The sequence below is a fragment of the Corvus brachyrhynchos genome, unplaced genomic scaffold, assembly GCF_000691975.1.
Source record: "Corvus brachyrhynchos isolate BGI_N302 unplaced genomic scaffold, ASM69197v1 scaffold3, whole genome shotgun sequence".
Taxonomy (NCBI): domain Eukaryota; kingdom Metazoa; phylum Chordata; class Aves; order Passeriformes; family Corvidae; genus Corvus; species Corvus brachyrhynchos.
Window position 1 is genome coordinate 6,420,479 of NW_008237619.1, and position 21,113 is coordinate 6,441,591.

The 21,113-nt window shown below is 40.8% G+C and overlaps 2 protein-coding genes across 4 annotated transcripts in view; one reads left to right on the plus strand and one right to left on the minus strand.

The window, feature by feature from the left end:
• FILIP1L (filamin A interacting protein 1 like) overlaps window positions 1-4,697 on the minus strand; it is a 189,652-nt gene extending 184,955 nt beyond the window's left edge. For all 3 annotated transcript variants that reach the window (XM_017731866.1, XM_008631727.2, XM_017731865.1), the window contains exon 1: window positions 4,439-4,697. The gene's annotated coding sequence lies outside the window, so the exon portion shown is untranslated. The remainder of the gene's footprint in view (window positions 1-4,438) is intronic.
• The window catches only part of CMSS1 (cms1 ribosomal small subunit homolog (yeast)), a 230,256-nt gene that overhangs the window by 187,654 nt on the left and 21,489 nt on the right, over window positions 1-21,113 (plus strand). The window contains exon 4 of the mRNA XM_008631726.2: window positions 16,107-16,207. Coding sequence (XP_008629948.2) covers window positions 16,107-16,207 — 101 coding nt within the window. The remainder of the gene's footprint in view (window positions 1-16,106; window positions 16,208-21,113) is intronic.

The window sequence follows — 21,113 nt, forward strand, 5'->3', positions numbered from 1 at the left end:
GTTATTTGCATGCTAGGGCTTGGATGCTGTTCTCCCGTTGAAGTGAATGCCTGCAGATCAGACTGGTATACTAAAAAGCTGGTTATGAGTGAAAAGTAGGAAAGTTCACCTCCAAGGATTTCTTTTAACAGGACTATGTTTCATTTTATGTAAAATTGTAATTTACAGTTTTGCAGCTGTCTATATGCACTTTCACTCTCTGGTTTTTGAGACAAAAGAACTCAAGTGTTGTTGGATTACTTTCTGTGGCATTTTGGTATCAGTAGTGGTCACTGTGAATTTGCTGCAATTGAACGAAGTTAGGCTTATGTAACAGAAGATAAGAAATTTGTGTTAGTTTTGAATAATCCAAGTTTCTTCCTGCATAGCTTAATGCCACATTGTATAGGTGGGATTGGCATTGGAAATCGTCTTAAAGTTGACAACCCTCATCTTCTCACACAAATTGGTTGTATACCCATCCTGAATAATCACCAAAGTAAGGACTGAGACCCAGAAAATTGTACTGAGTGGGACCACAAGGATGTCTGGGCAAGAAGTAGGGCACTGAGTGTAGCAGACTGTGGTCTGCTGGCAGTTTTCCTGAGTTTAGAGCTGGCACTTGCACCTGCCAAGCAGCGTGGTGCTGCAGGCCTGAAGAGTACCTCAGTGTTCCAGTGGATTTCTTGTTCTGTGCCTTACTGTGCTTAGTTGTGAGCATGAAGATTTTCTGTGCTTTTAGTAGACAACAGTAAATTTACCACAGTTAAAAGTAATATTCTTAATGCAAGATGTGAAAACCAGCGTTTGAGATCTTTCTGTCAGTCCCAACACTTGTATCAGACTGAAAGAAAATGCAAATGATGAGTCTATTCCTCACCTCAGGGCAGACTGTTTTCTGCAACAAGATATCACTCTACCGCCGGTGCACAGAGAGCAAAATACAGCAGGGCACCCTATGGAAAAGTTGTGTTGTTGGGTTTTTCCTTGCTATTTTTGAGAGATGGATTTGCAAAAGCAGGTCAGACAAAGGTTGGGGGTATGTGGCTGCTTGTGAGTATGAACTTTGATTTCTTTCCCTGTCCTGGTTACGAGTAAGTCTCAGGGGAAAGTACCGTTTAGCAGAATGACTATAATTATTTAAGTAACTGTTTGCTTAATTATAGCTTTGTGATTTTTCTGTGTCTATAAGTATCTCTCTTTCCTATACAGCATGTGTTGGCATATCATCTTCCATCCCTTCCTGGAAAGTATATTCAGAAGTTGTTGCAGTAGTCACTAAAGGTTTTGAAAGAAAATTTCAGTGCAGGGTTTAAGGCAGAGCTCCTTCAGCAGTTGTAGCAACCTGTTTTCTTACCAAATGCTGTGTTCCTCCCTTGTCTTATGCAAGTATACACATAGAGCTGTACCCAAGTACTCACAGAGTGACTCCAGGTGCCACCTTTACCCTTCTCACACTCTTCCAGTCCCCTTTGGGTGTCCCTGCCTGGATGCTGGCTGCAGCACTAGCTGTGCATTGATGGTGGTGGATGGAGGTGAATCTTGGGTCCTGCAGATTGACTGCAGAGCTGTGTAGCATTGGTGCTGTAGCACCTGACAGGACCTCTTGCTAAAGGTCCTTGTTTCAGTTTGACTGCTTTGAATTCAGTTTGAATGCTTTGACTTTCCCCAAAATCTCAGCTTGTTTCTGTGTGTTCAGCTTGGCAGGGAGGGAGGAAAATCCCAGGATTGTTTGTTGTTTGGTTGCACCAGAAGAAAGCCCCCAAGGCAGAACATAAGTACAGTGAGTAGAGAAGGGGATCTGACTGCTGGTGGGACTTATCCCCCTGGCACTGTTTGGATTTACCCATCTGGCTCTGGCCCTGCTTACACCTGTCAGCTGAGGGGGACAGTGCCAAAGCAAGGAGTGAGTGAATGTCCCCTTGGAGTTTTGCCTGGCCAGCTGGCAGCATACATCATCAGCCGAGCTTTGCCTTCCTCCTCCTCCACAGCCTTGGACGTGTCATTCAATATATAGAGCCATGCCCTCCCATCACAAGGGAGGAAAGTGGGTTTCAGCCCCATCAGTCCCACCAATAGAAATGAAGGGTTTCAGTCTTTCTTTTGTACATTAGAGGAGAAAAAATAAATTTCCTCCTTTTTATTTATTTATTTTTTAATTTTTTCCCTTCTGTGGTGGTCTCCATTAGAATGGACATATTGTGCCCATTGAAGACCACACCTTGGCAAGACAAAGCTAGTTCATGGTGCTGGAATTTTTTAATGGAGTTTTATGAGGAGAGAATAGAAAGAGGAAGATCCTACCGAGTAGGCTTGGCCTCAGAAAGAGGTTAGAAGCAGATTGAGGTTTGTCTGCCTTAGAATATGAGGCCTGTTCACTCAGATGTACTTCTTTTTAGCTTCTTCTGGTAATGCCATGCTCATATTCATCATCATACTGCCATTTTCCAAAGCTGTCATCCTTTCATCCCTATGTCAACAAACCTCCCACCAGTTTGGGTGACAGACACATTTGAGGCTCAGCTCCTGTGGGGAAGGTGTGATGACCCTCCCTTCAAAACAAGCCAGTCCCTGTCTGCCTGTCTGTGATGCAGCACTGCTCCTGTCCATCTGCCAGGGGCATCTTTGGGAATGCTGCATTAGTAAGCTCAGTCACTACTGCTTTAAGCCAACCCTACATCCCTAATGTCTTTAGTATTGATGGGGGAGTAAGTAATATTTTCCCACATGCAAATGGAGAATAGTACCACAAAGTGTCACAAAAACTAAGTTGATTCATTAAGCAATAACTTAAGGCAAAACCTGAACATCTAAAAATTACAAAGACGAATTTTTGCCCTTTTCTATCACTGTATAACAAGTGTTTATAACAGATTGTTCGAATCCTAGACTGCACTAGGTGCTTTTATACTGTGAAGCCTTTTACTTGCTGATGAATTTGATAAATACAATTGCAGTACTTCAGTAACACTCCTTTAACAGCCTCTTCTTCAAGTCCTCACAGTATAAACCTTCTGGACGAGTCTGAATTATCACACGCAACACAGCCCAAGTTGGTTCCATGGCATGCTACCATAATTTTCATTGGTTAAAGAGTCTTAGGACTGCTAGGAAGGTATTTTGTGTGAAATGGGTGGTTTTTACTGCATCTTTCAAATAAACTTAACACTCAAGACTCCAAGAATAAATTACTAAGCAAAATCAGAAGCAAAGAATGATAAGATGATCTTATGCATAGTTGAGAGTAAGCAAAATCAGAAGTTTTTTCAGCAGATAAGACTTTTGCCAACTTAGAATTTCTTACAGCCTGATGCATGGCATTGTTTAACCAGCAGCTATATTAAAACAAGACCACCCAAAATAAGTACAGTAACTCACCCAGTCACTTTAGCTGAACTCCCAGTGACTTGGTGACCTCTCTTGCTCTTTGCTTACTTTTAATCCAGAATCCCTATATAGTTGCCTTTCTTCAGTTGCTTCTGCTAAGACTTTTATGTAGTGATTATGTTGTGAAGAACATTTTGGTGCTGTCCCATCGGTGTTTCAACCATTGGATCAAGTGGATCTTTCTACCCAATATTTTCAGGTTACCATTCCTGTGTGCTTGCTGTGGTCATGTTGCATTAGAAAGTGTGTGTGTGTGCCAGTGCTAAATCCATGGCTCCAGAGTGTCTTTACATGACAACATTCTCCTCATGCTGGATCCACACTAGAGTATCATGATGCCCATGTGACCTGAAGTGTGCTAGGATCTCTTTACAGACAGGTATGCAGTGATGTATTCTGCCCAGGGCTTTTTTTCCTTAAGAATCACAACAGTTTAAAATGGTGCTGAGGAAAATGTTGAGCCATGTGTGTTTTTAAAAGGAGAAGCAATGCTGAACCAGTGTACAGCACACAGTGGGAAGGAAACCAAATACAATATGATCTGTAATACTGCCTGTACTCTGGAGCTGAGCAACTTCTTTGGAACTATAAAGGGATTTGAGCACGTGTTCCTTTATTAATTATTATTTTTTTGCTTATATCTGTGCCATAGCAAGCCCTATATCACAAACTTGATGCCATACTCTCTCATAATGTACAAAATAACGTGGGCTAAAACATCACTCAGCACATCTAAATGCATGCCTGTATATGTAATCAGTGTGCATATAGCCACACATATGGGGTTCTCTCATTTTCAGAATGTACAGTCTGTCAGCATGGCTGTATGCTTTTTACAGTAATTTAGGCAGGTAAAAAGCAAATAGTGTGTATTCTATTGCACATGCTGATATCCTTTTATCTTCCCATTTCCTATGGACAGTGATAATGAGAATTGATGTTTTTACATGAAGCATTGCATTATCCAAAAATACCCTTAATGCTGGCATGCAGAACTAGTGTTGCAGAAAAAGCATATCTGATCCAATTGCTCTGTAATTACAATGACAATACAAAAATGAAGCAATCTTACCTTATCTCAGGAGAGTCTTTTTGCTCTATCCCAGGCAGTTTCCTCTCCTTATTCAACTGAAAAGGGAAAATCCACTTAAATAACGGAAGATAAGGACTAGAAGAGTGAGGGATTTAAGGAGTTCTCATCTGAACTGCTGATCCACTTGTTTTTAGCAAATTGCAAAAAACCTCAATCCAGCAGTAGCTCAGTGCTACTTTCCTATCCTTGTGTGTTCTGTGGGCTGAGAATCTGCAAGAATAAACCTGAGACGGTGCTGCAAGAGAGAGACAGCGGGGGGGACCTTGGCACGGAGTTGGACCAAACTCTAAATATAGCCCAACCCACTTTCTGTGCAATTCTCTTCATACTCTGAAGGCAGATGACCTTGTCAGAAAACTGACCTCCCAGTATGTCCCTCTCTTAGAAGAGAGGATCTAAGAGAACAGGACTGCAGCACAAAGGGACAGAAAAGCAATCCACCATCTGCTTGAAGCAAATGAATTTAGGTATGAGCTCTTATTTTCCTGGTGAGTTAGAACTGATTGACTCATAATGTGCTTTATTTGATCATTTAAACAAATGAGCTGAATGTCAGTTCACAAATGCCCTGTACCGATGAGAGATTGCATTGTAATTGTTAGTCTTAAGTAGAGAGCACTGACATAGATGACAAGCCCGATGCCTTTCCTCCTCTCAAAAACCTTAATGCATCAGAGTGTGCAGTATTTCCCTAAATGCTTCTGACTATAAAAAGTGATCCCTCCTTTCATTCGCTCTTATAGTAAGAAAGACTTTTTGGAAAAGTGATCTAAATCCACAAATGTATATTCTAGTACCATATAAATCTGAGATACTAGGATAGCTTGAAAGGGGATGAGAACCTGCAACATCAGAGTTCAAACTGCAGAGAAATCTGTAGTATATGGAGAGGAGGAGGAAGCAAAAAGTGAGAGGCATAGAAACATAACCCTTGTGCCTTAGACAGGGAACTGGTTTTCAACAGATGTTTTATAATCCAGGGAATTTGCCACTCTAACTCTATGTGGCAACATGTCAGGGTATTTTGTTCTTAGCCTGAAGGAGAGTTTAACTTGATATGAGTCAACCTGATACTCTGTCAAATGGGACCTGATACTTCTATGTCATATGAAGGCTTCTAAATTAAAAAAAGCTGCAGAAATCAGAGCAGCTCAAAATGTCAACTCTCATGTTGTGTGTAAAGATGGGTAGGAGAATTGGGATAAAAGACTGCAATATTGTTCTTCAGTGGGATATATTATTTGGTGGTGACATCTATCTGAGTGTATGCTACGTTATATACATGCATGCAGTTTTCCATACTCAGAGAAAACCTGAGCAAAACCAGGGCTGTGATAACTGCATACTACAGATATGTCTGCAAAATATCCATGAGCAAAAAAGGTGGGAATGGTACCAGTAGTCAGTAAAGTAGCAATGTGTATCTGTGAACAATAATTTGTGCTGTTAAGTTTTTGTGAAGTGTGCTATATATCCTTTTTAATTGCAGCCTACTATTTTTGGCAAGTTCCACTGTGTAATTTTATCATGATCTATAGACTTGAAGTGCACAGGATCAGCCAGACTCTCTGTGTTACCCTTACAGCAAGAACTACAGCTGTGAGCCACAGCTGCTTCCCAATATAGAGAACAGTAAAAAAGCGCAAATCACTGGCAGTATTAAGGGGGACATCACATCTGGGACCATGCTACATTCCTGGCTAAAACTTGCTCATAGTCAGACCTAGGCTAGACCCTACCCATTAAGTAGTTTTATGGATTTATCCAAGTTCATCTTTCCTCCCAGTTTACCTGTTTCTTCCTCATTAACAAGAATAAGTGTTTGTCAGAAGTTAATATTATAACAAATGAAGAATGCTGGTGTTTGATTTTGAAGAGAGGACCTGAAAAAGGGAAAAGTCCACCTCCAGGTGTATATTGAATAGCACACTAGCAGTGTGTAAGTAGGGAAATTCTGAATATATGGGTCACCGGCACCATTAAAGATGGATGGCATTGTGCTGTCTGTGCTCCTGGGTGGTACCCTCATGAGAACCATACCAACCACCAATTCCAGCTCCTCAGTGCCACTGCCAATTCTACCCCTCTCTCTAGTGCTAGGATATTGAATTCACCGTAGATCCCTTTGTTCAGACCATGAAGGTGATGAGGATAAAGGAGGGACCATATACTCCTCCCCAGCATGAGGAGTATACTTTTTACCCTCTTTTTCACCAGCTTTTCACCCTGTGCAGCAAACAGCAGCTTCCATACATTATAGATGGGTAGGTCTTAGAAGGAATCACGGTGCTTGGTGGGTCTTAAAGCACAGAAATAGTCATACTTTGCCAGGAACTGTGACATGCACTTCTCCCATAGGAGTATTGTGGAGAAGGAGTGATTTCTTCCTCATACAAGTAATACAGTGGTTGGGTTTGGGCAGGGAGTTAATCTTTGGGGAGGCTTTCATAGAGTGGTGCTGTTCATGTGTTCAGGGCTCTAAATGTTGCGTGACCAACCCCAGTGATGCAAACTTCCTGGAAGAAGGGGAAAAGGCTTTAAGAGTGGTTGTATGTGTTTGTCAAAATGGATGGAAAAGTGCTTCGTTGGACAGCTGTGAACACTCAAGTTTTCTTTAGGATGACTTTAATTTTTCTGCCTGCACCATGAAGAGGAAAATGCACTAGAGGGTTAGGCCCTAGTTTGTGCCTAGCTTTTCCTGAGCTCTTAACTTGTGTTTTCCTTATGATTCTGAATGGTTTTTCTGCTTATTTGTTGACAGTTTTTAACCGCCCAGCCTTCTTTGGTAGCATTTCCTCTGGAATGAGTCGGGTCTGACTCTCCAGAGCAGTTTCCTCTCCCTGGCCAACAGATGGCTTGTGCTGGGGTTGAGACTTATTTCAAGCCAGAATTGTGGGATTCTTCCTCAGCGCAGTAAAACATTCTATAACTAGTATATGTGTGAACTGATTTTTCTTTTGATTAACCCCAAATTCCTAGACATTTGTAGTTGTTTAAATATCCCATGGAGCATTTACAAGGTGAGATTATAAACCACAATGGCTCAGACCATTTCCAATGTGGTCAGCTGTATCCTGGCTTGCCCTGTTCCTCTGCTTTTCAGAGTTGGATAGCATTGTCTTAGGAGCATAAACTGTTGCACAGTATTGCTGGCACCCTTTTGTGTGGTTTCTAAACCGACTGTATGGTGTGCAATGTGTGGCATCTAGCAGGAAGAGAAGCTCTTTTTACAAGGTTAATGTTTATGATGTTCATCCAGTAGATTTGAAAATAGCCAAAACCCCATGCTACTTAGACAAAACAGGCTCCCATCTCCCCCTCTCTCTAGAAATGTGCGTTTGAATTTCATTTGGAGTTATAAGGAGATTATTTGAAGTTTCAGCATGAAGGATAGTTTTTGAGAGCACAAAAGAGTAGAAGTGATTTGTGGATGTTATCTCAGCCCTCACTCATGATACCATTGGTGAAGCATAGAAACAACAGAACTGATTTGTATGCTGTGCTGAAATGTTCATGTGTCTTTGGGCTCTGCTTGCTCTTTCTTGGCAAGCTCATAATGAAGAAAGTAAATTGGATGGCAAACAGTAAAAGGACCTGTCATGTTCCTATCATGTCAATCATTGTGTTTGTCCTTTGCTTACCATGGGTTTTAAAACTCCAGTGACTAAGTGACTACTGAGTTCCCCTTGCTTACCTTGGTGATGCTTGTTTTCATTGTCTGAGGCAGCAGTGGGATGTCAAATTCAACCTTTACCTAGCAGGTGAAAAAGTTATTTTTGTTAGAAGGGGAGTGGCCTACTACTTTTTACCTCTGATCAGTCATATTCTGTGGCTTTTCTACCATCTTTCTGTCTTATAGGCAAAATATAACAATGAAAAAGTCAAATTATGACTAGGGTGAGGTTGTAGCTGTACTACAAGCTGGGCCTAACCTTGATCATATAAAGTTTATTCTTCTCTGCTTACATGTGTACAACAGAGGATTTCCTCTGGTCTTATTCTCTGATATGCCCTTTATTTTGTCTTTTAATTCACTCCCAGTCAGCAACTCGTGTCAAAAATTAGTTTGGAAGTACCTATTTTGAGTATTAAAGTGTTTTAAAAAAGGGAGATGTAGTTGTTAGAAATGTATTGTGGGAGATCCTTTGCATCGCAGACAGTTATGTCTCTGAGCTAAAGATTTTTTATCATATCCGAATATAGTGAAAATTAACTTGATAGTATTCCATTAAGACCTGTTCTTTTTTGCTTGAATGGACAGTGGTTTTAATTTAAATTATCCATCACTGTAAAGAAGAGGAACCTAAACTGAATATCCTTAAACTGAATATAACAAGATTTATCAGGCAAAAATAGTTGTTTGGGCTAGATGTGCCTTTTGAACTGCCCCAGGAAGGGGTTTGCCTTTTTAGAAGAATGTTGTCTTTGACTATGTAGTACAAGCTTTTGGCACTACTTAGAAACTATTGCAGGGAATTGCTACAGACTGGCTTGGCACAGGCTTAGGCTGTCTGGAGTGTGAAGTTTATGCCCTCTGAATGTTACCTGTGGGGACAAAGTTGAAGCTCATTTGATTCTTTGGTAGGACACTGTGCTGAGCTGCACATTGTCTGCCCTTCAGGTGTGCCTCACAAGCACACTTGGAAATACCTTTTTTCAGATACCTTGGGAGCAGGTAAAGTCTGCAGTTCAAGGCATCCTCGCAGATATCAAAACTTACTGTTGTTCTGGAATGCACCTGTTCTGGGAAAGGACTCCTTGGTTCGTAGAGATTGGAAGGCAGAATTGCCCAGACGGTGGGGACTGTGGATGGTTTGGGATGATGGAGCATTGGCACCACGTGTAATTCCTATGGAGGTTGTCTCAGCCTGAGCAGAGAGGCAACTCTGTTCTCTGCTGCAGTAGGCTGATAAAGGCAGAGCAATGGTTACTAACTGGTAATAACCTGCGACAGAGCTTTCTGCGCAGCTTCGTGCTTCCTAGTGACAACAACAGGTACCAGTGCATTCACAGTGTTCCCTCTTTAGTTCTAAATGGTCAAAACACCCAAATATTTTAAGGCCTTATGAATGAAGGCATTTCATTTGATTCATGTGCCCATTTTGCAAAAGCTAAACTGCAAAAATTGCGTAAGTTTTCCACTAAGCTGTAGTATTATGTCTTTTGATACAATTCAATACTATTTTTTCATTTCTTTTATGTGTTCTTGTATTGATTTGTAAGACTAAATCTTGTCTTACTCTACTGTTTTAAATGATTTAGCTAATCCATATTCAAGGAGGTAAGGAGATGTTTTGTTGTTTGGGGATTTTTTCTGTAATGTGTCACCTAGATTTCTCAGTTGTGCCACTCACTGCACTTGATGCATGCCTGTGATAGGGAGAATTACTTATTTTTCTTGAGTTGTCAGGGGACCCTTTCTAATTTAGCCAGAGCAATTTGAGAAAATAAAAGGGTGCTGGCACTGTCGTAGCTATTTTTAATGCAACGCTTATGTGGTGATCTTCCCCAAGGACAGATTACTTTTGTCTCCAGTATTTTTATCTCATTTACTAGAAATTTTTGAAGTATTGCCATGGTAAAAGCCAGCAACTGGTCTGAGGAACCATATTAATAATAAAATATGCATTCTTAGCCATTCCATGGTCTGGAAGTCCCCAAAAGAGCTTCATAGCTATTGCTTGGCCAGTTGGCTTTACACCATGGGCTCCAGGGTATCTGAGCCATCGTTAGGCTCCTCAACAGGAAAAATCAAAGCTGTCCACTGCCTACAGAGAGGGTTGACCTGGTAGACATGAAAGAGATCCTCCTTTTGGGGTTAGCTGTGCTGGTGACACACAGCTGAGTAATTCGAGATTTGTCCAGGAGGCGTTTGGGCTGCTGTGAACCGCTGAATTCTGTACCTCCTTCTCCCACTGCTAGGCAGAACCTTTCCCTTTTGTCAGGGAAGTATGTTAATCCTTTTTTTCTCAGTTAACTAGCCCACCAGCCAGGCCTGTTGCATTTCAAAGAGCTCATCTGTTGTTTGGGTACTGGTGGGCAGCGTGGCAGGACCTGCCTGAGCCCCGTGTTCTCTGCTGCCTCGAGGAGTGGTGCCATAGGGGTGTGTTAAAACCCTTTTAGCCCAACTACTGTGATCAGCACAACTCTGCTGGCAACAGGAGCCCTCTCAGCTGAGCAAGGATGAACAGGGACTTGGGAGCAAATTTTGCTGACAGCTGTTACATTTTGCAGAAATTTAATTGACCTTGCACTGTGTGTACCTGGTGGGACACGCAGGAGAAATGCAGTGAGAAAAGTTCCAAGTAGTGCATTGACCTTGAGGTTACTTAATCTGATTCACTGAAGATTGAGGCCAGTTTTTAATAGCAAAACTGAGAATAATAAGGAAGTGTCAGAATGTTTTTTTCTCTGACCTCATCTCTGCCCCTCTTCTCCCTTCCTCCCAAAGAAAAATGGCAATTAAGTCTCAAGATGTGCCCAGCACACTTGGCATTTTAATTAGCATCAAATATGTTTCAATCTACTGAATTTAGAGGTGGGAGCCCTGAGAAATATTTTCCCCTGCCATTAATGTACACAGATCAGTACAATTTAATCAACCAGTAAATAAAAATACCACTTGAAAAGCAGTCTGAAATTAATCCATCACAGCACACCCAAACTGTGAACTATGCCCACCGACAGAATAAATACAAGCACATAATTTCCTGTAACATATCTGAAACTAGAAAGAGAGCATAACAAGTATAAAACCTGTTTCCACAGCATACTGAGCTTTTTGTTAAAAAGTAGAAAACAGAGGCTTTATTTAAAATCTGGTTTCAGATATGAGACAATTTTAGAACAGGCAGAGAAGGATGGAAATCAGGAAAGGGGAAGGGGGGGGCATAATAAATTTTGTACAGCCTTTGTTTTCGTGTAATTCCAGTTTAGTACTGATACATAGCCCTGATGAGAGCATATGGGGAAAAGCAGGGATTTCTGACCCCGAGTGTGTCTGACTGCAGGCAAATACTTCAAATAAAAGTTGAGGGATTCTCTCATGTGGGCATGTAAAACAGGTTCCCTCCAAATTTTGTCACAGAGATTAATTAAGTGGTAAGAAATGAACTTGTCCTGTACTGGCCTCTGTCACTGGGAGCCTTTTGGACACCAAATAGATGCCTGATCTCACTTTGCTTCTGGATTAAAAAAAAAAAAACAAAAAACAAAAAAACAAAAAAAAAAAAACCAAAACAAAACAAAAAACCACCTAGTGGAAATTATTCTCTCACTTATCTTTGGATATTTAGGACATATTTCATTTCCAAGCTTTCCTTTTAATTATGTGTTGGTTGTTCCTACATTATGAAGAGTTCTAAGAACCTTGTCTCCTTTCTCTCTCAAAAAGCTCGTTTCCTTCATGTTCTCATCTTGTTACAAGCCTCCCATGATTGCCATTATTTCTGTGAGCTGCCTTTATCTTTATTTCAGTCATATGCTGGCTTGAACCACAGGTTGTATTTCCCAAAGAATTTTAAGATGATTTTCAGTCATAACTTTTTCAGTTAGCCTTGGTTCTTACAGGAATGAATTATTTACGTTGTGGTCACTATACTCCTATGTTAATAATTTCAGTGTAGAAAAGAGGCATGTGAAGGTCAGAAGTCTAAGTAATGGTGAATCAGCATAGCAAATGCAAATTTGTATGCACTAGCTATTTCGTATGAACAAAATTGCATTTACATCAAAGCACATGTCATTACATCCTATATCACTAAGGTCTTATTTACCTTTAAAAATACTATAGTAAATAGTGAAAAAAAAAATGTATTCTTTGTGAATATGTAAGTTAATAAAGGTGATTATTAAAGGGAACCTGTTAAATTATCTACATATCTCTGTACTTTTTTATGTGAATGTGTATAAACATGCAGATGTGTATATATTAATATGTGTGTTTACATGTATGTAATTAGTACACCTATTGATGTACTTAGACATACATGCATGTGTTAATATTAAATTTGTAAGTTAGAAACCAGTGCACTGGATGATTTTAAACAGTGATTGATATGAACGAGAAAGTCTTTGTCTGTGTGTCTGTCTGTGTGTGCGTGTGAAGCAGAAATGGCTTTTTCCATTTTTACATGGTTCAGATATAAAGACCTCATGACTGGGAAGCCTGTTAGTATGTGCCATGTTGCTGATGTAATACCAAAGCAAAGCACTTGAAGAGTTGTGGAATTCCCATTTATTTTTCTATATTGAGAGCATTTTGTGACCGTTCTGGTGCCTTTGATGACCTTGTGGTTGTGTAAATGCCGTAAGTCTCAGGAAAGCAGAGGCAGAGAATTGCTGTGCTCAACAGCATCACCCTCCAAGCAGTGTGTCCTGTCAGCGCCTGCCTGCCCGCTTCTTTGCACCTCAAGCCAGATGAAAGTCAACTTTGTATTAATCAATTAGGTTCCGCATTTGCAGCAGCTTATTATTAAGGAAGGATTTGTGAATTTTCCTGTTCTGGCAGAGAGTAGTCTCCTGGGAAGCTCAACACCTCAAAGTAGAGCAAACAGTGCTGGTCTGTTACAGACATGTTTGTGACCTGTGAGCTTCTGCATTTATCTGCTTCAAGTTATGATTTATATTGTGAATAAACCCACTGACATCAAGGTAACTATTTACAGAGAAAGGTACATGGTTTAATGTGAACATGGTTGGCAGAGTCTGGCCTGTGGTACTTTAAGGCCAGCAACAAAATGCTCCTGTCATCACAGGAGCTGTCATGGTGTCACAAACAATTACAGGTTGAGATGAGCTGCTGTCCTGCCTGGGACATGGCTGGAATAGATACAAAGTTCTCCATTGTATGAAATAAAAACGCTCAGGTACTGCAGAAAGATGCTCAAACTTGAACTGTTTTTGCTGATGTTTGTTGAGTCTGAGTCTGTGCCCTCTTCTCTCACTTCTTGCTGAGAACAGAGGACATTGCATCATGAAGTGCTGTCCAAAACTCAAATGAGCAGTGAACAGGTGGTACATTGTCAGGCTATTTCAGATCATGGAAACCATTTGTCCAGTTTTAGATTGCTATTGCTAGCAGTGTGTCTTTTAGTTGTGAGAAAGAGAAGAGGTTATTTAAAACTAGCACGACTCCTGTTTGCCTTTCAGAGCGTGCCAAGTGGGATTTCAGAAAGAATGCTTGCAGATCACAGGCAGCTTCCCCTGAATCTATTTGATGCAGTTCTCATTTATTTTCAATGTGAAACATCGGAAAGAGCTCACACAGCAGTTCAGTTCAGTGAGACATGCACAAATTCATTTTGGAGTGGGTTTGGGGCTCAAGTGCAGTGAGGAAGAGGGACGAAGAGGCAATTCTGATTTCTTTGATGTACTTCATTTATATCACCTCTCCACAGCCTGCATCAATGCAGTGTGTCCAAGACCCCAGGGGTGTGGAGCTGGTGTGTGTTAAAGCTGGTCACACTTTCAGTATCTCTGAAGTCAGTGATGGGTCCTTAAGTACAGAAGCTGCCCTACTAAAATATAGCACAATAAATTTGCCAGAGGAAGGGATACACAGGGAAACAAGCCCATGGTAATGGCCAGTGGTAACACTGAATTACCAAGACACCTTTTAAACTTTCTGGAGTATGCCGAATGATGTGATTTTTCAGGTTCTTCTAACAAAGTGTTGTATCTGAGATTCCAAAGTGGCTGGAGGTCATAAGTGGTCAGTGACTCTGGAGAGAAATAGGCAGGAAAGATCTGCTGCGCAGGGACAGCCATATGGTACAGGAGCGCTTGGACATCCTCTGGAGTACGATATTTGGCCTGTAATGTAAGGAAAAACTTTGTCTCACAAACTTTGAGCTTTCTTTGTTCCCTGTTCACGTGCTGCCGTGTGTTGGGCTGTACAGGACTAGGCACGTAATTTCTGCATGGGCTCTGGCACTCGTGTGGCCACAGTCCATTCAGCTCTGACCTGAGGCTGTGCCTGCAAAGAGAATGAAGCAGATAGGCCAGCTGAGCTGTAGTGTTCACTTGCTGCACATATTCCTGCCTTTGCTTTAGAGCTGGAAAGCCAGGGCTTTTCTTGGTGAATTCCTATTTTAAGATTTCAGAATATGTCTTCATCCTATGTTGAAATACAAACAAGTGCTGTCATTTCTTCCATGGCATTTATTTTGGTCTTAATTAAGTTCATTAACATATTTATCTACCCTCTTCACTTAGGAGTCTCTTAGTTGTACTAAACAGAAAATAAATTCTCTTCTCAGTTGCTGCTCTCTTTCTAAAGCTCTTGTGGTTTGCCAAGAATCTAATCTATGTCAAGTAAGATTTCATGACAAATGGCATCCAACCTGCTAAAACATTCACTGATTTTCTTTACTATCTTTCAACTTCCTACACTTTCTCGAATTCCTAACAGCTGTCAGAACCCAACTTTAGGGTGCTGACTGTTACACAAGGTAGGAAAAAGGAGTGATTATGAGGTGGTATCTTTCCAGGAATAAATATGTATCCATTTTGTTACCCATTCTGTCACATTAGGATTTTCAAAGCCACTGCCTTGTTGCCACATAATATGTAATGTTGCATTTGTGGCTTAAAAGAGATTCTTTCCCCCCACCTCTTTCATCCCTTTACTCACCTTTCACTGAAATTCTTTTGTGTATTTTTCACATATCCTTTCACTTACCTTTTTTTCAGTAGGTAGCTATTTCGACCTGGAATGTGTAAATGCCAGCTATAACTGATTTTCTCTCTCTCATGTTCTCTGGCCATCAGTTTACTCTGCTCACAACTAGTGATTGCATAGATATAGTTATATCATCTGTACTCAGGGTGATGCTTAAGAAATCCTTCTACTCCTCTCTTTTCAAAATAAATAACTTAATCTTGAAGCTGTAAATTTACAACTTTGGAACACAAGAGATTGCAATAATGACTGAATACCTGTTGGGCAGAAATATTCCAATTACAGAAGTTGAATTAATTCAGTTTGATGGATGATAATGCTTCTGGCATAATCAGGGAAGTGTCCCCAGCAGAAATGTCTGTGTTTGAATACATCAAAAGCACTAGTATAACACTATTAGACGGAGCTGTTGCTGTGCATTTATTTTTTCCCCAAAGTCTCTCTGTAGATAGATGAAGAAGAGAATGGGTAGAAGCATCTGAATTTAAATAGTTGTCTTTTAAAGCATAAGCATATTTTAGTTTTGCAGACATTCTGCTCAAACCTTTGTCTAATTATTACTGAAGTAAGAGACACAATTAAAATGTACTTGCAGGAAACATGTGCATATATTTTTATACAATAGGACATTATACCTATCTTGTAATTTTTCCTCTTTAATATGTGTCAGTAAAGCATTTGGGAGTTGGAATGGGGATTTTGTGCATTTTTGTATGTGTTTGCTTGGATTTTCTTTTCCTTCATCTGCAAGACTTGTTTTAGTAGGAGAAAATAACATTATTTTGAAAAAAGTTCAGCAAACTTAGCAAGAAGAATGTATTTGTTACAGCCGTATCTATTGCCAATCATGAGATTGTATTATTGTGACAACCTTTCAGCTGGAGATTTTATCCCTATTTTTGAATGCAAAGATGGATAGATAGATTTGAAACACAGTAACAAAAACTCTTCTTTTTTTCTGATTAGATCCTTCAGATGATGAAGCTGTTGAAAAAGCAAGTGATAACAGGACAGCAACACGTCAAGATTCAGATTCCAAACCTGCTGTGAAAAAGAAAAGAAAGCAGGTTGGTAAATTAAGCAATTATTTAGCACAAAGATGATAATACATAGGGAAACATAATCTGCTTTTTTTCAGTGAAGGGACAGTTTTCTTCAGTCTATCTGATCTGTTCATGTAACAATTTTTTTGTTTAAATTATGTTGCCTTATTTGGAAGTGATCAGATTCTAGTACATTTCAGTAATAACTTCACACTTGTTTCGTGTGAGTTGAGATTGCCAGGCCTGTCCTACAAAGTGACTGTCTAGTGATGCAAGCCTGGATGGTGCTACTCCCCTCCCTAGGGGAGGCTAATATCTTCCCCTGCAATCTTTTCCTTTCCCTGCACACACAAAGTCTGGAAAGCTATATTTATATGTTGTGCAGATTCTCTACCCAAGCATGTCCCCAGTGCAAGGTCCAAATGAAAAATAATTTAGGTCTACATGGACTGATGTTTTCTTACCCTTGCGCTGCTAAAAACTTCATTTAATGCCAATAGGAACTGTGTTGTTCAGCATTACATGGAGTATGCCAGGGAACAGGCAGCATCACCCCAGTTTGAGGAAAAAAGTCATCTAGAGGTCAGCTGATTTTAAGAAGTTTCTTGTTGGAAGGTAAATTTGTTCTGCCCTCCTCATACCACCCAGGAGAATCGACTGAGTGGCTGTCGGAGAGCTAAAATTACATTGGAGGCTATCTCTCCTTGAGGTTATGGGTATTAATTTTGACCCCTAGGTCAATAATAAATTTACTCTGTAATGCCTAGGCAATTGCCCAAGTGAAAGCCATTTGCAGGGATGTTCTTTTTTTGTAACAGAGAAGTGTAAACAACATGGTAGCAATTACTATGCTTTTGGATGTCTTTCCAAAGAGACCAAAGGTGAAGTGATCCAAATATCTGAATTAGACCTATGTTTTGATTAGGAAGGAGAGCCAAGCAATACAGGAGAAAGCTGTATTGCCTTTGTATGTGCTCTACCAGGGGGTCAGATGCTGAGGAGTGAGAATTCTTATGGAGCCACTTTTTATCACCGTTTTCACTTAGGCATTTAGAAGGAGGTTAAGACACTTTGTTTGGAAGGGTTGCTTGACCTTTTTTATGAGAACATTAGAAAGGATAGCCAACACAAGTTACTTGCCAAGGTGGCCTGGGACTGCTCAGCTGTAGCAGAACACCTCCTGCTGGTCTTTCTGTCATATAAAGAATATCAGCCTGCATGTTGGAATCAGGTAATTTGATGTTTAGATGTGAAACCGTAAGAGGGAAATGCTTTATGGGAGTTCAAAGTCATGGATGGGTTATTGCACATCTTTTAGACATACAAAATGAGACGTATTTATGGGATGCTGGTGGTTTTGTAGTTCTGGTGCAAATAACATAACCCATTTTACTCATGCCTGCCTTATTCAGAGGCTGGAAGCTGTTCCGCTATGGACTTGGCACCTTTAAGCCTGTCACGAGACAACCAAACAGAGTTATGAACATCTATGTTCCCAGTCTGCAGGCTGTCCTCAGGCTTACAGTGAAATGAATAATCTGTCTCCAGTCTGAATGATGCAGTGATGTGTTTACTTTGTCACAAACTCCAAAAGTCACTGTGTGGCTGACCTGGAATGTAAACTTTCACACACATTCAAGACTGCTTTCAGTCTACATTTGAATTTCCCGTAACTTTGGCAGCATGTAAAGAAAAAAAGCATGTTAGAAATATAATACAGGAAATATTTTATGTTCTGTGTATGATTAACCAACAAGGAATTTATGGCATTTTAGTTCATAAATCAGTGGTCTCAGCACAAATTTCCTGTTTTCTGCATTTTGAGAATTTCCATGTAAAAATAGCATAAAAACACAGAGCACAAGGGAGCCATGTCAAAAACCAGTTGGTTGTCTGCTTTGTGTCTTGCATAAGAAAAGCATGCAAATGACCTTTTCTTAAGGTGGCATGCAAAGAGCTATTGCATGAGTAGGTAAGCAACTAATGCTTGGATAAGGGTCAGAAGTTCAGGCTAGATCAAATGCTGAAATATTTTAGACTGCAGATCATCAAAGACATGCAAGTTTACAGCCATTCACCACCATGATGTTTCTCTTTTTTTATGTCATTATTTTTAATGTCTGAAAAAAGTGGATTTACTGTTTCTGGGCTAATAATATACTATGCCTAAATATATATATGTGTCAAGGTTTGATGCTGGCTAAGTGCCAGGCACCCATGAAAAACTATTCACTCATTTTCCTCTGCTATAGCTAAGCAGAGGAGAGAAAAACTAAAACAAAAACTTCATGAGTTGAGATAAGGATTAGGGGAAAAACATTTTAAGGGCAAAACAGGCTCAAAACTTAAACAGTATAAAGAAAATTTATTATTAGCAGAATCAAAATAAAAAGGGTAATGAGGACAAAAATAAACCTTACGAACACCTTTCCTTCCTAGTTCCTCCCTCTTTCCCACCAACCGTGCAAGGAGACAAAACACGGAGTTTTGGTCAGTCTTTAACTTCTTAAAAATCTTTCTTCAGTACGCTTAAGGAAAAGAGTTTCTTTCCTCTGCTGTGCCGTGGGATCGTTCCCACGGGAGATAGTTCTCTGTGAACTTTTCCAGCGTGGCTTTAACTTTCACAAACAGCAGCCTGCCCTACCTCCTGTAATGTGAGTCCCTCCCACGGGCCAAGCAGTCTTCCCACAGCTGCCCAGCGTGGGTCATTTTAGTTCATGGGGTTTAGTCTTTTAAGGATGAGCTGTTCTAGTTTGGAAGCAAGGGTTCTCTATCTCTGGAAGCAAGGGTGCTCTCCCTCTTTCAAGTTCCTCACTAGATTACAGCTTTTTAGCATCCACGCGCTCCAGCGTGAGCACCGTTCCTCATGGGCTGCAGGTGGATCTCTGCACCCCCCCATGCACCTCATGAGTTACAGGGAAGCAGTTTGTTGTATTATAGTCCTCCCCATGGCTTGCTTGGAGCACTTCTTCCAGTGCTTGGAGCACTTCTTCCCTCTCCTTCTTTTCACTGACCTTGGTGCCGCCATGTTGGTTCTCCTCACGTGTCCTCACTTTTCCTTTTCCTCTGACTTGAAAGAAAGTTGGTGTTTGTAGGTTCACTTGTTCTCAAGTTCCATTAATTGAAAAGTTCTTACAGAGCTTCGCTGCACTGAAAAGGTTTTTGTCTGGGCTCCATATCAGGGAATTGTTTGCCATGTTTTCGTTGCTGGCCACATGGTCTCTGCTGGCACCACACAAGCGGCTCTGGCTGCACAATCCCGGCCTCAGGAGGGCCCCAGCCGCATGGCCCCCAGCAGCCCCCGCCAGGATGGGCCCTGGTGGCCACCTTACCACCCCTCAGGAGAAGAAAAGAGTTTCCTGCGGTTTCTTCCTTTCTTAAATGTCATCGCAGAGGCGTTACCAACTTGTCTAACTGGGCTTGTAACCTGCCCATGGTCAGAGCCTTCAGCAATTGGCTCTGTGCCGGACATGGAAGTTTCGAGCAGCTTTTCTCCCACTCCCAACCAAAAACCAGGCTGTGTTAAACCATTACAATATGCAGTGTAAAGGAGGTAATTTTGAGCCTTACCATGCTTCTCTAAGGAAGCAAGGCTTTGACTACAAGCCTGCTGTGTGCTTGTGTTGCCTGCTATGTGTTTCTGTGTCTGGCATTTGGTCCTACTTTCAAACATTTGAATGAAGAAGTTTTTTCTTTTAGAGAAATTTTTTCAGTTGTGTGGCACATTTCATTCTTTTCTCATACAGATACCAGTTGGGAGTGTCTGAGAGTTATGTAAAGCAGTTCACGATGTGTAAGAAGGGAGAAATGGGCCCAAAGTGAATGAGTGACATTTTTCAATATGCTGGAAGAATGGTAGCACCACTGGGATAGGGAACCATCATACTCTACAGGAGGAGAGAGATTCAGGTTGGCCCTTTTCTGACTTTTTGATTGCTTGTAGGTATCCCTTTACCAAAGCAATCCAAAGGCTTGTTCTCTGCATAAAATATGATGTTGAACATAAAATTTATGATTGAAACACCTGGCAAATGGCCTTTAAGTATCTATGGACAGCTGGGATGTGTAAGAGTAGAGCAGAGGGTAGCTCTGTTTCAGCCTCAGTGTCTGGGAATGCTAATGGTAGGGCTAGGAATGAAGAAACGTATGGTGGTGTTTTAAAAACACTTGAATCAGAGTCAGGACAGAGATTTTTAAAATAGAAACAAACCAAAAATAAAACAAAAAACCTTATATTAACTCTGGAACAATTTTGTTAATTAAAGTGAGTTTCCACTTGCAATCATTCCCTTCATTTCTAGTGAAGATAATCTCTGTTTATACCTGAGAAAATGACAAGGACAGATCTCTGTTGTTGAGGCAAGGTATGATCCCTATCACAGCTTCTCATGGCTTTTTATGCAGGCTATGTTACATTCCAGTCATAGCTGTAGAGAGCTTTGCTGGCTGTAGCACGTCCCCAGCCACATCTTCTCTGGTAATTCCTAAGTTTCATTTCAATTCTCAACCAGTTTCAGAGTCACTGCTATACAATACTGCTGCCTTTGCAAGGGCAATGACTGTGGCTGCATCACAGCACAGAAAGCAAGAGGTCATTTATTTGTGTTGAGCATGGCAGTTACCTGTTTTTATAGCTAATTAGCCAGGGCAGTGGGGAGGAAAAGAGAAATGTAGGAATAATATGAACAATTAAACTTCAAAAAATGCTTCTGACGAGGCTGTGAGAGTGGGCTTGGAAAGGCAGGAGTGTGCTGGGTTGGGTCATTTAGTACCAGTTGCCATGAAGTGTCCTTCTGTTAAGGTGGGCAATGCAAGGAGGGCTCAGGAAGACCCAGATACTCAGAACTTCTGTTAGCTGTGCTTTGGCCCTCTTGGCCTGACTGAAGCTGCCTTCCCAGGGGAACTAAGGAACAGCTTCTCTGGATTTCAG